The following is a 15,185-nucleotide window of genomic DNA, read 5'->3' as shown; positions in this document are numbered from 1 at the left end:
CTTATCCATCATCTTGTTCAGCTGTATTTAGTTAATGGCATCTGCATGTGGATACTATGTGGGGCTCTCAGGTAGACTATAGTCTCTTTGAAGGTAAGACTATCCAGTATTTGTGTTGCTCCTGGTGCCTTGCACAAAATGATACCTTTAGTAGAAGCTCAATACATATTTTTAGATGTATTGATATTGGTTGGCAAATTTTAATAGAGCACCCCCCAGGGAAGCCTATTTCCTGGCACAGATGCTGGCACACCCATCTTAAATTCCCACTAAAATCAGAGGTTTGGACTAAGTGGGTCATGAACAGTTTTGCTTTATTTTACTCTTGATCTTGTCTGCAAGGGGCAACATGAAGACAACAACCTAGGAAGCCTAACATTCTTGCAAAGAAGCCCTTTTAGCTTTTCTGACCAACGGTACTTCTTTCCCTTCCTCGCACATGAAGTTGAGCTACTACTTGGGTCATGTTGCTTTTTCCAGCTTTTGCACCAGAAGCAATACATCAATAAAAATATCAGAATCCTTTAGTCTTTAACTCTGTCTCTTGAATTTCTCCATGTTGGCCTCTTACCCCCAGGTTCCCCCAAATCTAAAACAGACAGATGATGTCTGCTTATTGGCATTATGGCCCATGTAAGTCGGAGGGAGAGGGCAGGTGTGTATTGCATTTTCTTTTAAATGTTTCATGACAATAATGATTCTGTCTCAATTTACTTCTAGCAAGGAATAAAGCCATCTCTCCTGAAAAGGCCTCTCCCTAGAGCTCATAAATGTGTGTGTCCAACACTGTCATCACAGGGTGTTTGTTTAACCTGCCTCTTTGGTGGGGGCCTAGCATTCTTGGGTGCTGACATTCTGCTTACAATTGCAATGTCTTGGGTCAATAACTAAAGCCCTGTTTCTACTAGTGGGATTTACAGAGCTAAGAGCCACCAGAAGCACAAAATCTCATAGCTAACTCCAACCAGAAAGAGAGAATTCTGTTTTTCCAACCCTTGCAAAACAGTTTTGCTTATTGGGAAGGTAGAGAGAGGAGTTTAAAGAGATGGAGACAATCCAAACCTCCCTATTCAGGGGAAAGAGCTCTCCTGAGATGAACCAGGGAAAAGGTGGACAGTTCTAAAAGGAGAAGGGAAACAGAGTTCTTCAGAAGATATTTCAGGGCAGGATCTAGGGAGAATATTTAGGAGTCAAAATTCTAGAGTACCCCAAGACAGACTTGCTTTTCTGGTAAGTGCTTGAGAATGCCTGAAACTAGGAAACGAGGGTCACTGCCCACCCCCGACCCCCACCAGGATTTCTTGCCCAGTTAATATGGTTCCGATTTTCTCATAACTTACTTTTTGGAAGACTCTTATATTTTTCTAGGCTGGAAGCCAAGGCCAAGGAGGACCTTCAAACGAAATGCTATGGATGCCTTTAGCTCTAGTTACATCTGCAGGCCCTGGCTTACCAAAATAACATCTTAGCCAATGGACCTCTTCCTACTGACATTCAGAATGTCACATGGATAGAGACATGGATCTATGGAGACATGGAGACTTTGGGTCTCCAAAGAAAGGCCCAGATGTTTCATGTGGTGGGGCATTAACAATATCCCCTAGGTGGCTGAGTGCCAGCACTACGACAAATCTTCTTGGCCTGCTCCCTAGGAAAGAATGTGGTCCCAACTCTTCATCCATGTATCCTCATTACGGTGATCCCAGGGGCAAAGTTCAAACACTAACATTGCTTTCGTGCTAGTTCTGGATGCAGATACACCTACTTCCTTTTCTAGAACTGTGCTTTTTCTAGAGAGAACTCCAAAGTCCTCATCTCAGAGATTAGGTTCCCCTGAGGAACAGGACACTTGAGATCTGCTATTTGCTTTGTTTTCCCCCTACTTCTGGAACAAAAGGAGACTTTAATGTCACCTGCTTGACCACTTTTTTTCTTCCCTTTAAGCATATGCTGTTTTGAGTACAGTCTCAAACCCAGGGATCTCAGAACCTCACTCCCGGGGGGCTCTTGGGAAGCCAGCACGAAGAGCCCCAAGACACCACCAAATAGGCAGTTACCTTTTTCCTCCTCTGGCCACTGTTGGTGATTTTGTCTGGAGTGACGCCTAGATCAGCCAAAACCTTGGCAATTCCTCTGGCGTCCACTCCACAGTTGGGGGCCACGTTGGTCTCACAGCGCCGGTGAACATTCATCTTGCAAACTGTAAGGAGACATGGAGAGGAGACTTCCAATGTTCATGACTGAAAATGTTACCTTGTTTTATTTTTTTAATTAATTAATTTTATTTTTTTTGTTTTGTTTTTTAATTGTACAAATAATACATGTTCATTTGATAGAATTTGGAAAATGCAGAAAAAAATAAAAACTACCCATCATCTCATCACACAGAACTAAAAGCATCCATCAAACCACCGTCCGGAGACAACCACTGTTTATGGATAAATATCACATTATATTTCCTTCTAGGGAGCAGAACACTGACTATAAAAGAACTTAACTGGTTTATTTGGAGAAAGCCCATTTGGATCCTGAGCACAAATGGGTTGCATATATACAGTGCATGCTACTACTTTGCTAAAATGTGGGAGTAGTAGCAAGAGAGAAGTGTGCACAGTAGAGCCTACTGAGAGGCTGATCCCAACATGAGGACATTGAACGAAGTGACCTCCAATGTTCCTTTCAAATCAAAAATCCAATTTCAAAGGAACAAAAGTCATGCTTCAAAGTCTTCTCCCCCACCCCCCCAACCACTTAGTTGTCAGTATAGGATATCAAAAGTGAAAAACATCAACTGGTTTCCAGTCTAGCATGTAAGGCACTAAGACAATGTCATTCGGTCCTTACAAGTACAAAGCTGAACAAATTGAAAAATCAAAAACTCTTCTCAGGTCTACCAGAGAAGTAAGGTCACAGGGCACACTGCTGCCACCAAAATGATCAAGACAGACAGGCAGCTACCATGAAGCACAACTCACTAGGCAGAAACTCCCCAGCAGCAACCCCTGTGGGAACCAGCACCAGGGCAGGGGAATTGGAACTGAAATTGGCAAAACATGGGAGTCTCAAAGTGGACAAGGCTGAGTCCAAACCCTGGGCAGACCCAATTAGAGGGGGCCCTCACAACTTTGTCCATTTTGCTTCTAGGAGTTTGACCAGGTTCTCACAGTGAACATTGGGGAAATATTACCTTAAGCTTCTGCCAGGGGGAGGGGAAAAGGAACCACTGAATACTCAGTTCTTAACAAGGCCTGCTTTTAGGAGAAACTATTTTACCACAGCCTAAACTATTGTAGTTTTATCAGATCCTACCTGACCCTAGGGGTAGGAAAATACCCTACTCTAGCCTGTTTAGCTTTCCATGTGGGAGAAGGGAAATACCCAACCCAGTTCCTTCTAGCTAGCTTTCCATGTGGAAGAAGAAAAGTACCCAACTCCAGCCCACTCCAGTCATTCTGTCCCACCTAAGTGGGGAGGAAAAAGCCCCTTGAGTAACACTTAAAAGCTTATAGTTCAGAGGCACAGGTTCATGGAAAGACTGAGATCCAATCATAAGACTCTAGAATGTTTTCCCTCTCCCCCACATTCACCAACACATTACTAAAGGCCTATTTCCTGCAATTCCTTTTACCCAGTACATCATGCCCAGCTATCAAGAAAAAGTTCAAAGACATTCTAAAAGGCAAACACACACAGGTTGAAGAGACAGAACAAGCATCAGAACCAGATTGAAACAGGGCAGGAATATTGGAATTATCAGACCAGGAATTTATTTATCTGTTTTAAAAATTTATTTTAATTTACTTTTTAAAGAATTTATTTGTGAGACAGAAAGAGGGGGCAGAGGGGCAGAGGGGAAAGGGGAGGGAGAGGCAGATTCTGCACTAAGCATAGAGCTTGATGTGGGGCTTGATCTCACAATCCTGAGATCATGAGCTGAGTTCAGACTAAGAGTCAGATGCTCAACTGACTGAGCCTCCCAGGAGCCTCTCAGACCAAGAATTTAAAACAGCTGTGATTAATATACTAAGGGCTCTCATCAATAAAGTAGATAGCATGTAAGAACAATGCACCATGTAAGCAGAGAAATGTAAATTCTAAGAATCAGAAGGAAATTCTAGAGATCCAAAACATTGTAACTGAAATGAAGAATGCCATTGCTGGTCCCACTGGTAGAATGACACAGGTGAGGAAATATTCTCTGAGTTTGAGGATATATCAATAGAAACTTCCAAAACAGAGAAGCAAAAAGAAAGAAAAGACTAAAGAAACAGACTAAGAACTGTGGGTATCATGTGTGTGATGGAAACACCAGAAGAAGAAGACAGAGAAATAGAAGAAATATTAAAGCAAAAATGACTGAGAATATCCTCAAATTAATGTCAGACACCAAACCACAGATCCAGCAAGCTCGGAGAATACCAAGCAGGATATATGACAAAGACAAAACACAATAACACACTTCACCTAGGCCTATCATACACAAACTTCAAAAAAACCAAAGATAAATGAAAATAATCATGAAAGAAGCCAGAAGGAAATAACACCTTGACCTACAGAGGAGCAAAGATAAGAAGTGCATCTGACTCATCCCCAGAAACCATGCAAGCAAGAAGATAACAGAGTGAAATATTTAAAGTATTGAGAAAACCCCCCACCAACATAGAATTCTGGACCCTGTGAAATTATTCTTCAAAAGTGAGGAAGAAATAAAGACTCCTTCAGACAAATAAAAACTGAGGGAATTCATTGATGGTAGACTTGTATCACAATAAATATTAAAAGCAGCTCTTCAGGGAGAAGGAAAACTATCAGTCAGGAACTCAGATCTACATAAAGAAAGACTATTGGAGAAAGAATAAAAGCTTTTATTTTCCTTAATTTTCATTGATCTCACAACAGTTTCTCAAAACAATAGCAACGATATATTTAAGTATGCACACTTATATGTATATAGGTATGTGTGCTTATGGGTAAGTGAATGATAGCATGATACAAGGAATGGGAAAAATTATGATTATTTTGTTATGATAATGTACTTGCATTACCTATAGACCATTCTGAATGTTACTTGATTTGGATTCATTATAAATGTATATTGTAAACTCTAGGGCAACCACAAACATAAAAAAAAAAAAAAAGAGGAGTAACTAGTATGCTAAAAAAGGAGAGAAAATGGAATCATATGAAATATTCAACTGAAAATATAAAAAGTAGAAAAAAGTGGAAAATGAAAATAGGAACACAGAACAAGGGTATCAAATGGAAAACAGGAGAAAAAATGGTAGTTATTAGTCCAACTATATCAATAATCATTTTAAATGTCAATGGGCTAAATACAGTTGACCACTGAAAACACAGGGGTTAGGCATGTTGACTCTCTGCATAGCCAAAAATCCAAATAGAACTTTAACTTCCTCGAAACTACGCCCATTAACTACTAAGGGCCTTCTGTAGACTGGAAGCCTTACAGATAATATAAACAGTTCATGAAACATATTTTGTATATAAAATGTACTATATGCTATATTCTTTCAACAAAGCCAGAGAAAAGAAAATGTTATTGAGAAAATACTAAGAAAAATACATTCACAGTACTGTTAAAAAAAAAAAATCCACACATAAGTGGACCTATGCAACTCAAACCTGTGCTGTTCAAGGGTCAACTGTACATCACTTAAAAGAGATTGTCAGAGTGGATCAAAAAACAGGATAGACCCAATTATATTTAATCTAGAAAAAACATACTTTAGATACAAGACACATTTAGATTAGAATTAAATCCAGAAATATATACTGTGCTAACACTAATTAAAAGAAAGCAGCTGTAGCTATGTATTATTATAGACAGAGCAGACTTTAGAGTAAGGAAAGTTATCAGAGATAGCAAAGGGCTCAATTCTCAAAGAAGATATTAAATCTTTAATGTGCATGCACCTAGCAGCAGAGTATCAAAATATGTGATGCAAAAACAGAACTGCAAGGAGAAATAGATGAATCTACTATTGTGGTTAAAGATTTTAACATTCCTCTATCAGAAACGGACAGATCCAGAATGCAGAAAATCAATAAAGACATAGTCAAAGTCACAGCATTATCAATGAACTAAATATAACTGATTACTATATCTAGCAACTACTTCATTCAACAACAGCAAAATACACATATTTCTCAAGCTTACATGAACATTTATCAAGACCACATTCTTAGCCATAAAACAAACGTTACCAAATTTAAAATAATTTAAAAAACATCATACAATGTCTGCTCTCAGACCACAGTGGAATTAGTGATCAAAAACAGGAAAATGGTTAGAAAATATTCAAATGCTTGGAAATTAAATAACACACTAATAAATAACACCTGGGTAAAAAAAGGAACTCTCAAGAGAAATTTAGAAATATTTTGAACTGACTGAAAATAAAAACACAACTTCTCATAGTTAGCAGTATACCTCAAAACCATTCTTTTTTTAAAAAGATTTTATTTATTTATTCATGAGAGACACAGAGAGAGAGAGAGGCAGAGGGAGAAGCAGGCTCCATGAATGGAGCCTGATGTGGGACTCAGTCCCGGTACTCCAGGATCACGCCCTGAGCCAAAGGCAGACACTGAACTGCCAAGCCACCCAAGCATCCCTCAAAACCATTCTTGAAAGACACAAACTACTAAAACTCACAAAATAAATACATAATGTAAAAGGTCAATATCTATTAAACCAAACAAGTCAATAATTAATAATTTCCCAAAACAGCACCAGGCCCAGATGGGTTGACTAGTGAATTTTACCATTTAAACTAGAAATTATAGCAATTCTCTACAATATTTTCTAGAAGATGAAAACAGAAGGGACATTATAAGAAAAGACAACTACAGCCCAACATCTCTCATGAATATAGATGTAAAAATCTTCAACATACTAGCAAATTGAATCCAATAATGCATAAAAAGAAATATAAGCCATAAACAAGTAGGATTTATTTCAGGTATTCAAAACTAGTTCAACATTTGAAAATCAATTAATGTAATCCTTCAGAGCAATAAGCTAAAGAAGAAAAAAAAAATCACATAATCCTACTGATGCAGAAAAAGCATTTGGCAAAATCCAAGACCCACTCATGATCAAATCTCTTAGCAACCAAGAAATACAGAAAAAATTTCTCAACTTAATAAAGAATATCTACAACAAAACTACAACTAATATCATACTTCCCCATGGAAAAACTAGAAGCTTTCTAGTTTTAAGTACAAGGCAACAATATCCCCTCTCACTAGCCCTTTTCAATATTGTATTGGAAGTACTAGATAATGCAATAAGACAAGAAAAGGAGATAAAAGATATACTGATTGAAAAGAAGAAATAAAACTCCCTTTATTCACAGATGACATGGTTGTCTATGTAGAAAATCCCAGAGAATTTACAGAAATTTTCTGAAACTAATAAGCAATTATAACAAGGATGCAGGATACAAGGCTAATCTACAAAGCTCAATCATTTTCATATATATCATCAATGATCAAGTGGAATTTGAAATTTATAACATAATATTTATATTAGCACCTAAAAAATGAAATACTTAGGTATGAATCTAACAAAACATGTACAAAGTCAATATGAGTAAAACTATGAAACTCTGATGAAAGAAATCAAACAAGAACTAAATAAATGGAGAGATAGTCCATGTTCATGAGTAGGAAATCTCAGTGCCTTCTCAAGGCATTCTCAATAAAAATCCCATGAAGTTATTTTGTGGATATTGATAAACTGAGTCTAAAGTTTATATGGAGAGGCAAAGACCCAGAAGAGCCAATACAATATTGAGAAGAGCAAAGTTCAAGGATTGAGACTACATGACTTTAAGACTTAATCTAAAGGTACAATAATTAAGACAGTGTATATTGGTGAAAGAGTAGACAAATAGATCACTGGAACAGAATAGAGAGCCAGAAAGAGATCCCCACAGTTATACAACTGATCTTTAACAGAAGAGCAAAGGAAATACAAGGGGGCAAAGATATTTTTTTTCCAACAAATGGTACTAAACATCTAGACATCCACATACACAAAAACAAATCTAGACAAAGACTTTACACTCTTCACAAAAACTAATGGTTCACAGACCTAAAAATAAAACTCAAAACTCTGAAACTCCTAGAAGATAGAAGAAAATCTAGGTGACCTTAGGTATGGTGATGACTTTTAAAGTACAACCCCAAAGGCACGATTTGAAAGAAAGAACTGATAAGCTGGATTTCATTAAAATTAAAGACTTCTGCTCCCTAAAAGACATTGTCAAGAGAATGAGAAGATAAGCCATAGACTGAGAGAAACTATTTGCAAAGGACACATCTGATAAAGGACTGTTATCCAAAACATTAAAAGAATTCTTAAACCTCAGGACACCTGGATGGCTCAGTGGTTGAGCGTCTGCCTTCAGCTCAGGGCATGATCCTGCGATCCCAGGCTCGAGTCCCATAACAGACTCCTCACAGGGAGCCTGCTTCTCCCTCTGCCTAAGTCTCTGCTTCTCATTCTCTGTATTTCTCATGAATAAATAAATAAAATCTTAAGAAAAAAAAGAATTCTTAAGCCTCAACAATAAGAAAATGAACAATCCAATTCAAATATGGGCAAAAAGCCTAAGCAGAAACTTCGCCAAAGATATACAGATGGCATCCAAGCGTAGGAGAAAATGCTCAACATTATATGTCATGAGGGAAGTGCAAATTAAAATGACAATGAAGATACTGCTACACACTTCTAAGAATAGCCCAAATCCAAAACACTGACACCAAATGCTGGTGAGGATATGTATGAAGCAACAGGAACTCTCTCATTCATTGCTGGTGGGAATGCATAATGGTACAGCCACTTTGGAAGAGTTTGGCAGTTTCTTCCATACTCTACCACACAATCTAGCCCTCATACTCCTGATATTTACCCAAATGATTTGGAAACTTATGTTCATGTGAAAACCTACATGTGGAGGTCCACAGCACCTCTTCTATTCATAATCACCAAAACTTGGAAACAAATAATTTGACCATTAGCAGGTGAATGAATATACTATGCTACATCCAGACAATGAAATAATTATTCAGCACTAGATAGAAATCATCTGTTGAACTATGAAGAGACATGAAAGAACCTTAAATGCGTATTGCTAAGTGAAAGAAGCCAATCTGAAAAGCCTCCATTTTGTATGATTCCAGCCATACAATGTTCTGGGAAAGAAAAACCATAGAAACTGTAAGAGGCTCAGTAGTTGCCAGTGGTTGGGGGACGGGGAGCAACAGAGCACAGAGGATTTTTAGGGCAGTGAAATTATTCTGTATGACACTATAATGGTGAATACGGGGCATTATACATTTCTCCAAAATCATGGGACGTACAACATCACGAGAGAACCCTAATGTAAACCAAGTGATAACAATGGGTCAGTGTAAGTCCACGGACTATAATAAACGTACTGCTCTTGTGGGGGATGCAGATAGTGTGGGAGACTGTGTGTGTGAGGTGGGGATATATGGGAAATCTCTGTACCCTGCCCTCAATTTTGCTGCAAACCTAAAACTTCTCTAAAAATTCAAGTACATTAAAACACACACACACACACGCATGTTTGCACGCACACAAAACTTTCCGAATGAAACCAAGCAGAGAAATCCATGGTCTGGTCACTGGCCCGGAAGGAGGGACAGACAGCACAGACCACTCTCCACCTCAACTCAGCCTTGGAAGGCTCAGCTGAGCTATGGAGCTCAAGATGTCCATACACCCAAAGATGAGGGTGCAGTGTAGGGGTACTAGTGGGAGGGGCCTTTCTCAGGCAATATAAACACGTAAGGCAGCTCCACCACAGCCGGTCCCTGGCACTGACTTGATTCTCTGAATTATTGCTAGTGATGCCTGGAAATCCTCAGGCCCACCAAGTACTCCCAGCACTCTGCTCAAAATTCCCAGTTCCACGCCCCATAGCAGCAGCTACCCTTTGACACTAGGCTCACCTTACCTACTCCTGCCCACCAGCCCCATGAATGCGTTCTTCATGCTTCTTCATGAGGTGACAGAAAGGACAAGAATAAAGCAACCAAAGTGAAAGAATTTCTCAGCAAGGGCAACGGATCTACATAATGTAGCCTCTGGCGCCCCCTGCTGTTAAAATGCTAAACCAGCCTGTCCTAACCAAACAATGTGGGTTGGCTGGACAGCAGGACAGAAGCGGTCTTAGGGGACTTCTTCGTTTTTTACTTTTAAAACTCTGAGTTTTTTTCCCCCCTCAAAGATTTTTCTTTCTATTTTCAAAAATTCTATTATTTCCCTGGGAGAGCCATATAGTTTTCTTGATAAGTTTTTTAAAAATCCCAATGTTGTGTCAGTTAAAATGGACAGCATGAGATAGTGTCTTTGAAAGTGCTTTGAAATGTCTGGAAACATGAGGACAAAGCTGGCTGAGGAAGGGGAGCTTGAGATCATTCAGGCAGCCATAATGGGTCCCCTGGAGGCTGGGGCCTGACACCCAGAGGGTACAGATCAGTAAAAGAAAGTGGATGTGCTGGCGGGAACTAAAAGAAACCTGAGGTTCACCCACAGGAATAGGGGCCAAACAAACCACCCAAACTGTCCTCCCCCACCTCTGTACTGCTGGTAAACACCAAGGCCAAGGACCATTAGCCCTGGGCTGCCAATCCTAGCCCTTGAAGTCTTCCCTGTTCATTTCCAGTGGTTTCACCGGTGTAATTCATGCTGGGAAGAAACCGGGCAGGCTTGCTGGGGCTCTTTTAAAAGGAGAATCATCACTCTACCACCACCCAGTTACTCATGTTTGTTGAGCTCCCACTCCATTCTGGGTGGCACTGCAGCACACCGACCTACATTTCCTATCATCCATTCTACCAGCCTTTGGAGAGATGAGGCAGGTCAGGCTTTGGGAATTTTTTCAGAGCAAGTAGATGACTTGAGAACAATGACAAAGCCACACCTGAGCAGAGAGGCAGGCCTGTGTGTCTCGCAGAAATCTATGTTAGAGTTATCTGACCCTTGAGCATGAGCCAGGGCATCAGTTTGATGTCATGGCAGGTTACAGTCGGCCATGCCATGCTCGGAGACAGAGGACAAATAATTGTCAATAGGAAACTGTATAACTGTATAATACAAGTTGGCAGGGGCAGGGGTGACATACTGTAGAGTCCCGGGCAGACACTGGATACCCTATGTCACCAGCCAGAGATTTGGGAGTCCTGATCACACTGGGACCATCATTCAAAGCTTTCCAGAGACTGACAGGCCAACTGTCTGCTACCCAACATTCTTTGGACGAAAACTCCACCAACCTTGAGAGCATGGCCCCCCAGGCATTGCCCAGTGTTACTGCAGAGGAATCCAAACCAACCAAGCAGACTCCTGTAGCATTTCATTCCTGAGTACTCAACTGCTTCTTCCTTCCATGCCCTCAACTTGTCATCTACTTAAAATGTCTTCCCTTTTGCCTCCATGGTCTTCATGTCCTGTTCTTCCCTCATGATGCAGCTGGAGCACCATCTCTCCCCAAAGCCTGTCCTGACGGCCTCTCTTGCCCATGAATTGCTCCCACTTATTTTTGACTGGCTGTTTGACTAAGTCTATTATTCAACTTGTTAATGTTTACTACCCAAGTAAAGTGGAAGTTCCTAGAAAGCTACAGTAATGCTCTATCTCCAAGTTCTCCATGATGCCTTGCACAAAGCAGGGTGCCATGCTTTTAAATGAACACTAACTCTGAGGAGAGTATCTGAACATAGGCAGCATGATGGCAACTATCAGGCCAGAACCCAGTAGGTAGGAGGCGTCTGAAATCCTAAACTCCCTACAAAAGCATTTTCCAATCATGTAAAATTCAGTGCCAAGGCAAAAGGGAAAATAGTTAATGCAACTTCATTTAAAAACAAATAAATAAACAAAAGTCCCCTTATGTGATTAACTCCTTCTATGATCCAACCACAAAAAGACCAGGGCTTAAAGTTATTGCAGGACTTCTAGGGGCCTTTCTTCCATAACTATTCATACAGACACATGAAGATACAAGTATGAGGATATTTGAAGCAGCATGAAATAGTGAGGATGCATAAACAAGTGTCCATCAAGAGGGCAATGTTGAAATGATGTATGGAATGGTCATAATATGGAATATTAGGCAGCCATTAAAAAGAATAAAGTAGACTTAATATAGTGACTTGGAAATACCCTAAGACATATGGGGGGGGAGAAAATTACATAATGATGCATAGAGGATTTAAATAAAAATATTTATTAAGTGTCAATGTGTCAAGCACTGTTGCAGATGCTGGGGAAACAGCAATATGGATGGAAAAAACCCTCATGGATCCTATGGATCCTTATATTCTGAAGGGTGGAAATATATTACTTATAAATAAGTAATTTACAATATTAGATGATGGTCAGTTTCATAAAGAAAAAGCAAGCAGAGGAAGGTGATGCAAGGTAAGAGGTGAGAGCTTCAGTTTTTAAAAGGGTGGTCAGAATAGCCCTCATAGAGAAGGTGATCGAGTGTGTATGTTTGTAGGGGTGCATGAGTGTATGTGAGGGGAGCACAGGTAGCTTCTAAGGTGGCTCCCAATGATCTCCACTTCCTGACATCCATGCCTTCATGTCATTCCTTCCAATTGTGTGCCAGATGTAGTTATCTGTTCTCATGAGCAGACAATGTCAAAAGTGGTAGGATGTCATTTTTGCCATTAAGACACAAAAGACTGTGGCTTCTGTTTCGGGCATCCTCTCTCACTTTCTTGCTTGCTTGTGCTGAAGGAAGCCAGCTGCCATGCTGTGAGCTGCCCTACACAGATGCTCATGTGGCAAACAACTGACGTGTCCAGCCCGGCCAACAGCCAGTCAGGACCTGGGGCTCCAACAGCCTCATGAGCAAGACTGGAAGGAATGCTCTTCCAGTCAAGCCTTCAGATGAGACCAGAGTCCCAGATGTCGGTCTGTCTACAAGCTCTTGAGAGACCCCAAGCAAGAAGCACTCAGCTGAGTTGCATTTAGAGACAGACTCTGAGATATCCCTGGTTGTTTCAAGGCACCAGGTTTTGAGATAATTTGTAATGCAGAAATAGATACCTAATACCGAGTGAGTGAGCAAGCAAGTGAGTTTAGGTATCCATGCAGCAAACATACACACAATTACCATGGAAGGACCCATTGTAGTTAAGTCTAGGCATGGAAGTAGAAAGAAAATATAAAGGATTTTAGTATCTTTCACATAGAGATACTTGAGTCTTGCTAGAATCTTTGAGGGTAAGAATTATATACATATTACTAGTGTTCTTTTTTTCCATTCTAAAAATACAAACAAAACTTGAAGTTACAAGGAGTCTAGTTGTTAGAAAAATAATAAAGGACTAACGTTTTCAGAAGTGATGAGAATAAAAATCCCTTTCTGTGTGTTTAAAGTGTTTTAAATGTCCAAAACACTTTAAAAAAAAAGGGGGGGGGAGGGAAGGAGGGAGAAGGCAGGAAGAGAGGAGGGAGGGACAGATGGACAGAAGAAGGAAGGAAGTAAAGAAAGGGAAGAAAACTTTTCTTTTCTGTTCCTGGCTTTCCACAGCCACTGCACATAGTATGCAACTAAGATCACTCAGTTCATTATTTCATTATAGTCCTCAGAAGACAGAAGGGCAGCTGAGATTAGAAGCAAGCCCAGGTCACCAAGCCAGAGTGACCTCCCTGCAACTGTCCAGCCAGGCAATAATGGAACCAAGACCAGAACAGCTTCCCAGACTCTTAGCCTGTGACCCCGATGGGCCACAGCTCCCTAAGTCGTTGGTCCTCAAACAAAAGGACACATTCCTCATCCCCTTAGACCAGGAAAGCAGCCTCAGATCACAGCAGTTATTAAGATGGGATCTCAAAGAAAGGCAGCGGGCTGGGGAGAGGACTCTTTGGGAACCTCTAGGCCAGACCTTTCTCCAGTGTGCCTTCATTCCTAGCTGGGAACAGAGCTGCAATCAGAGCAGAGAGGTAGGCGTAGGCCGCGCCTCCCCCCTCATCCCCCACCCCATCACATAGGCATGAGAAAGAAAGCAGGGCTTCCTCAGGTCCCTACAGTTCATGCTGTGAGCTGTGTAGACAGATCTGGCCTTCTGCTAACTTGTCCCTCAGTGCAGATGACTTTAGGGCAGCTGTGCTGGAGATGGGAGTGTGAGATCATGGGTGGAAAAGAAGTAGGGGGTGGGCTAGAAGGTGAGTGAGAACCGCTCACCTTCATTAGAGAAGAAGAAAATCCTAAGGCCTTGGGTATCTTTCCCTCCAGGGAGACTAACTTCATGTGTCAAGAGAAAAATAAAACACAGGTACAAAAGGGCCTAGAGAGGTTCACGGTGCAGGTGAGGTCCGGTGAGGAAGTGGTGTGGTTAAAGCGAAGTGAAGAACGGAAATGATTCAAATGCCTCAGGGGCTTAGTGATGGATGCTGGTATCTGGGTGTTTGAAGCCAGTTTCTGGTCTAACAGTGGTTGGGGTGCTCAGGCAGACCTACAAATGAGTCTGGAGAGAGACTCTGACTCTGTGGGCACCTTAATCCTAAGAAAAAAGACAGGAATGAAGTATTTTGTATGTTCACTTGGCACCAGTGTTTTTCTACCCCTGACTTAGGAGCTGGGTTACCCAACAACTATCTGTGAGCATCCTCCCAGGGTCCGGTGCCTCCAGGCCATGGGCAGGGAGGCAGCAGCCCAGAGGACATAGGACGGTTCCCACACATCCCTGGCTGCATCCACCCTTGTGCACATTGTACAGTCTCTCCAGTTCTCCATACCCTTCCAGTAAAATGGGGTGATGACATACCTTCTCCCTGGCCGACAGAGGGGTACACACACAACCCTTGACCCCCCAAGTCTAGGTAGCTAGACTTGCCAAGATAGTCTCATGGATCCTTTCCTGTAGATCCAAGGTCTCAAGAAAACTGTTCCATTGAAAGTATGTGACCTGATTCCCAGGAGTGAGATGGGCAACAAAGCTGAAGCCACGGACCAGGGGACCAGGGCCCCAGCCTTGGGGATCAAGGTGGCATGTTCCAGCAAAGGCAGGAACCTGATAGAGGCTTCTGGAGTTAGGAGAGGGCATGGAGCACAGAACAGAGTCAGGGGCCTTAGTGCCAGCTCCACATGAACATGCTCCAGGACCCTGGGCAG

At 41.2% G+C, this 15,185-nt stretch overlaps 1 protein-coding gene across 2 annotated transcripts in view; it reads right to left on the bottom strand.

Moving 5' to 3' along the window:
• PRKCE (protein kinase C epsilon) overlaps positions 1-15,185 on the bottom strand; it is a 492,630-nt gene that overhangs the window by 153,557 nt on the left and 323,888 nt on the right. For both annotated transcript variants that reach the window (XM_041754368.1, XM_041754369.1), the window contains one exon: positions 2,058-2,200. In XM_041754368.1, coding sequence (XP_041610302.1) covers positions 2,058-2,200 — 143 coding nt within the window. The remainder of the gene's footprint in view (positions 1-2,057; positions 2,201-15,185) is intronic.

This window comes from Vulpes lagopus, chromosome 5 (assembly GCF_018345385.1).
Source record: "Vulpes lagopus strain Blue_001 chromosome 5, ASM1834538v1, whole genome shotgun sequence".
In the NCBI taxonomy this organism is placed as follows: domain Eukaryota; kingdom Metazoa; phylum Chordata; class Mammalia; order Carnivora; family Canidae; genus Vulpes; species Vulpes lagopus.
Note: the sequence above shows the minus strand (reverse complement) of the source record. Positions and strands in the feature narration are given on the sequence as shown.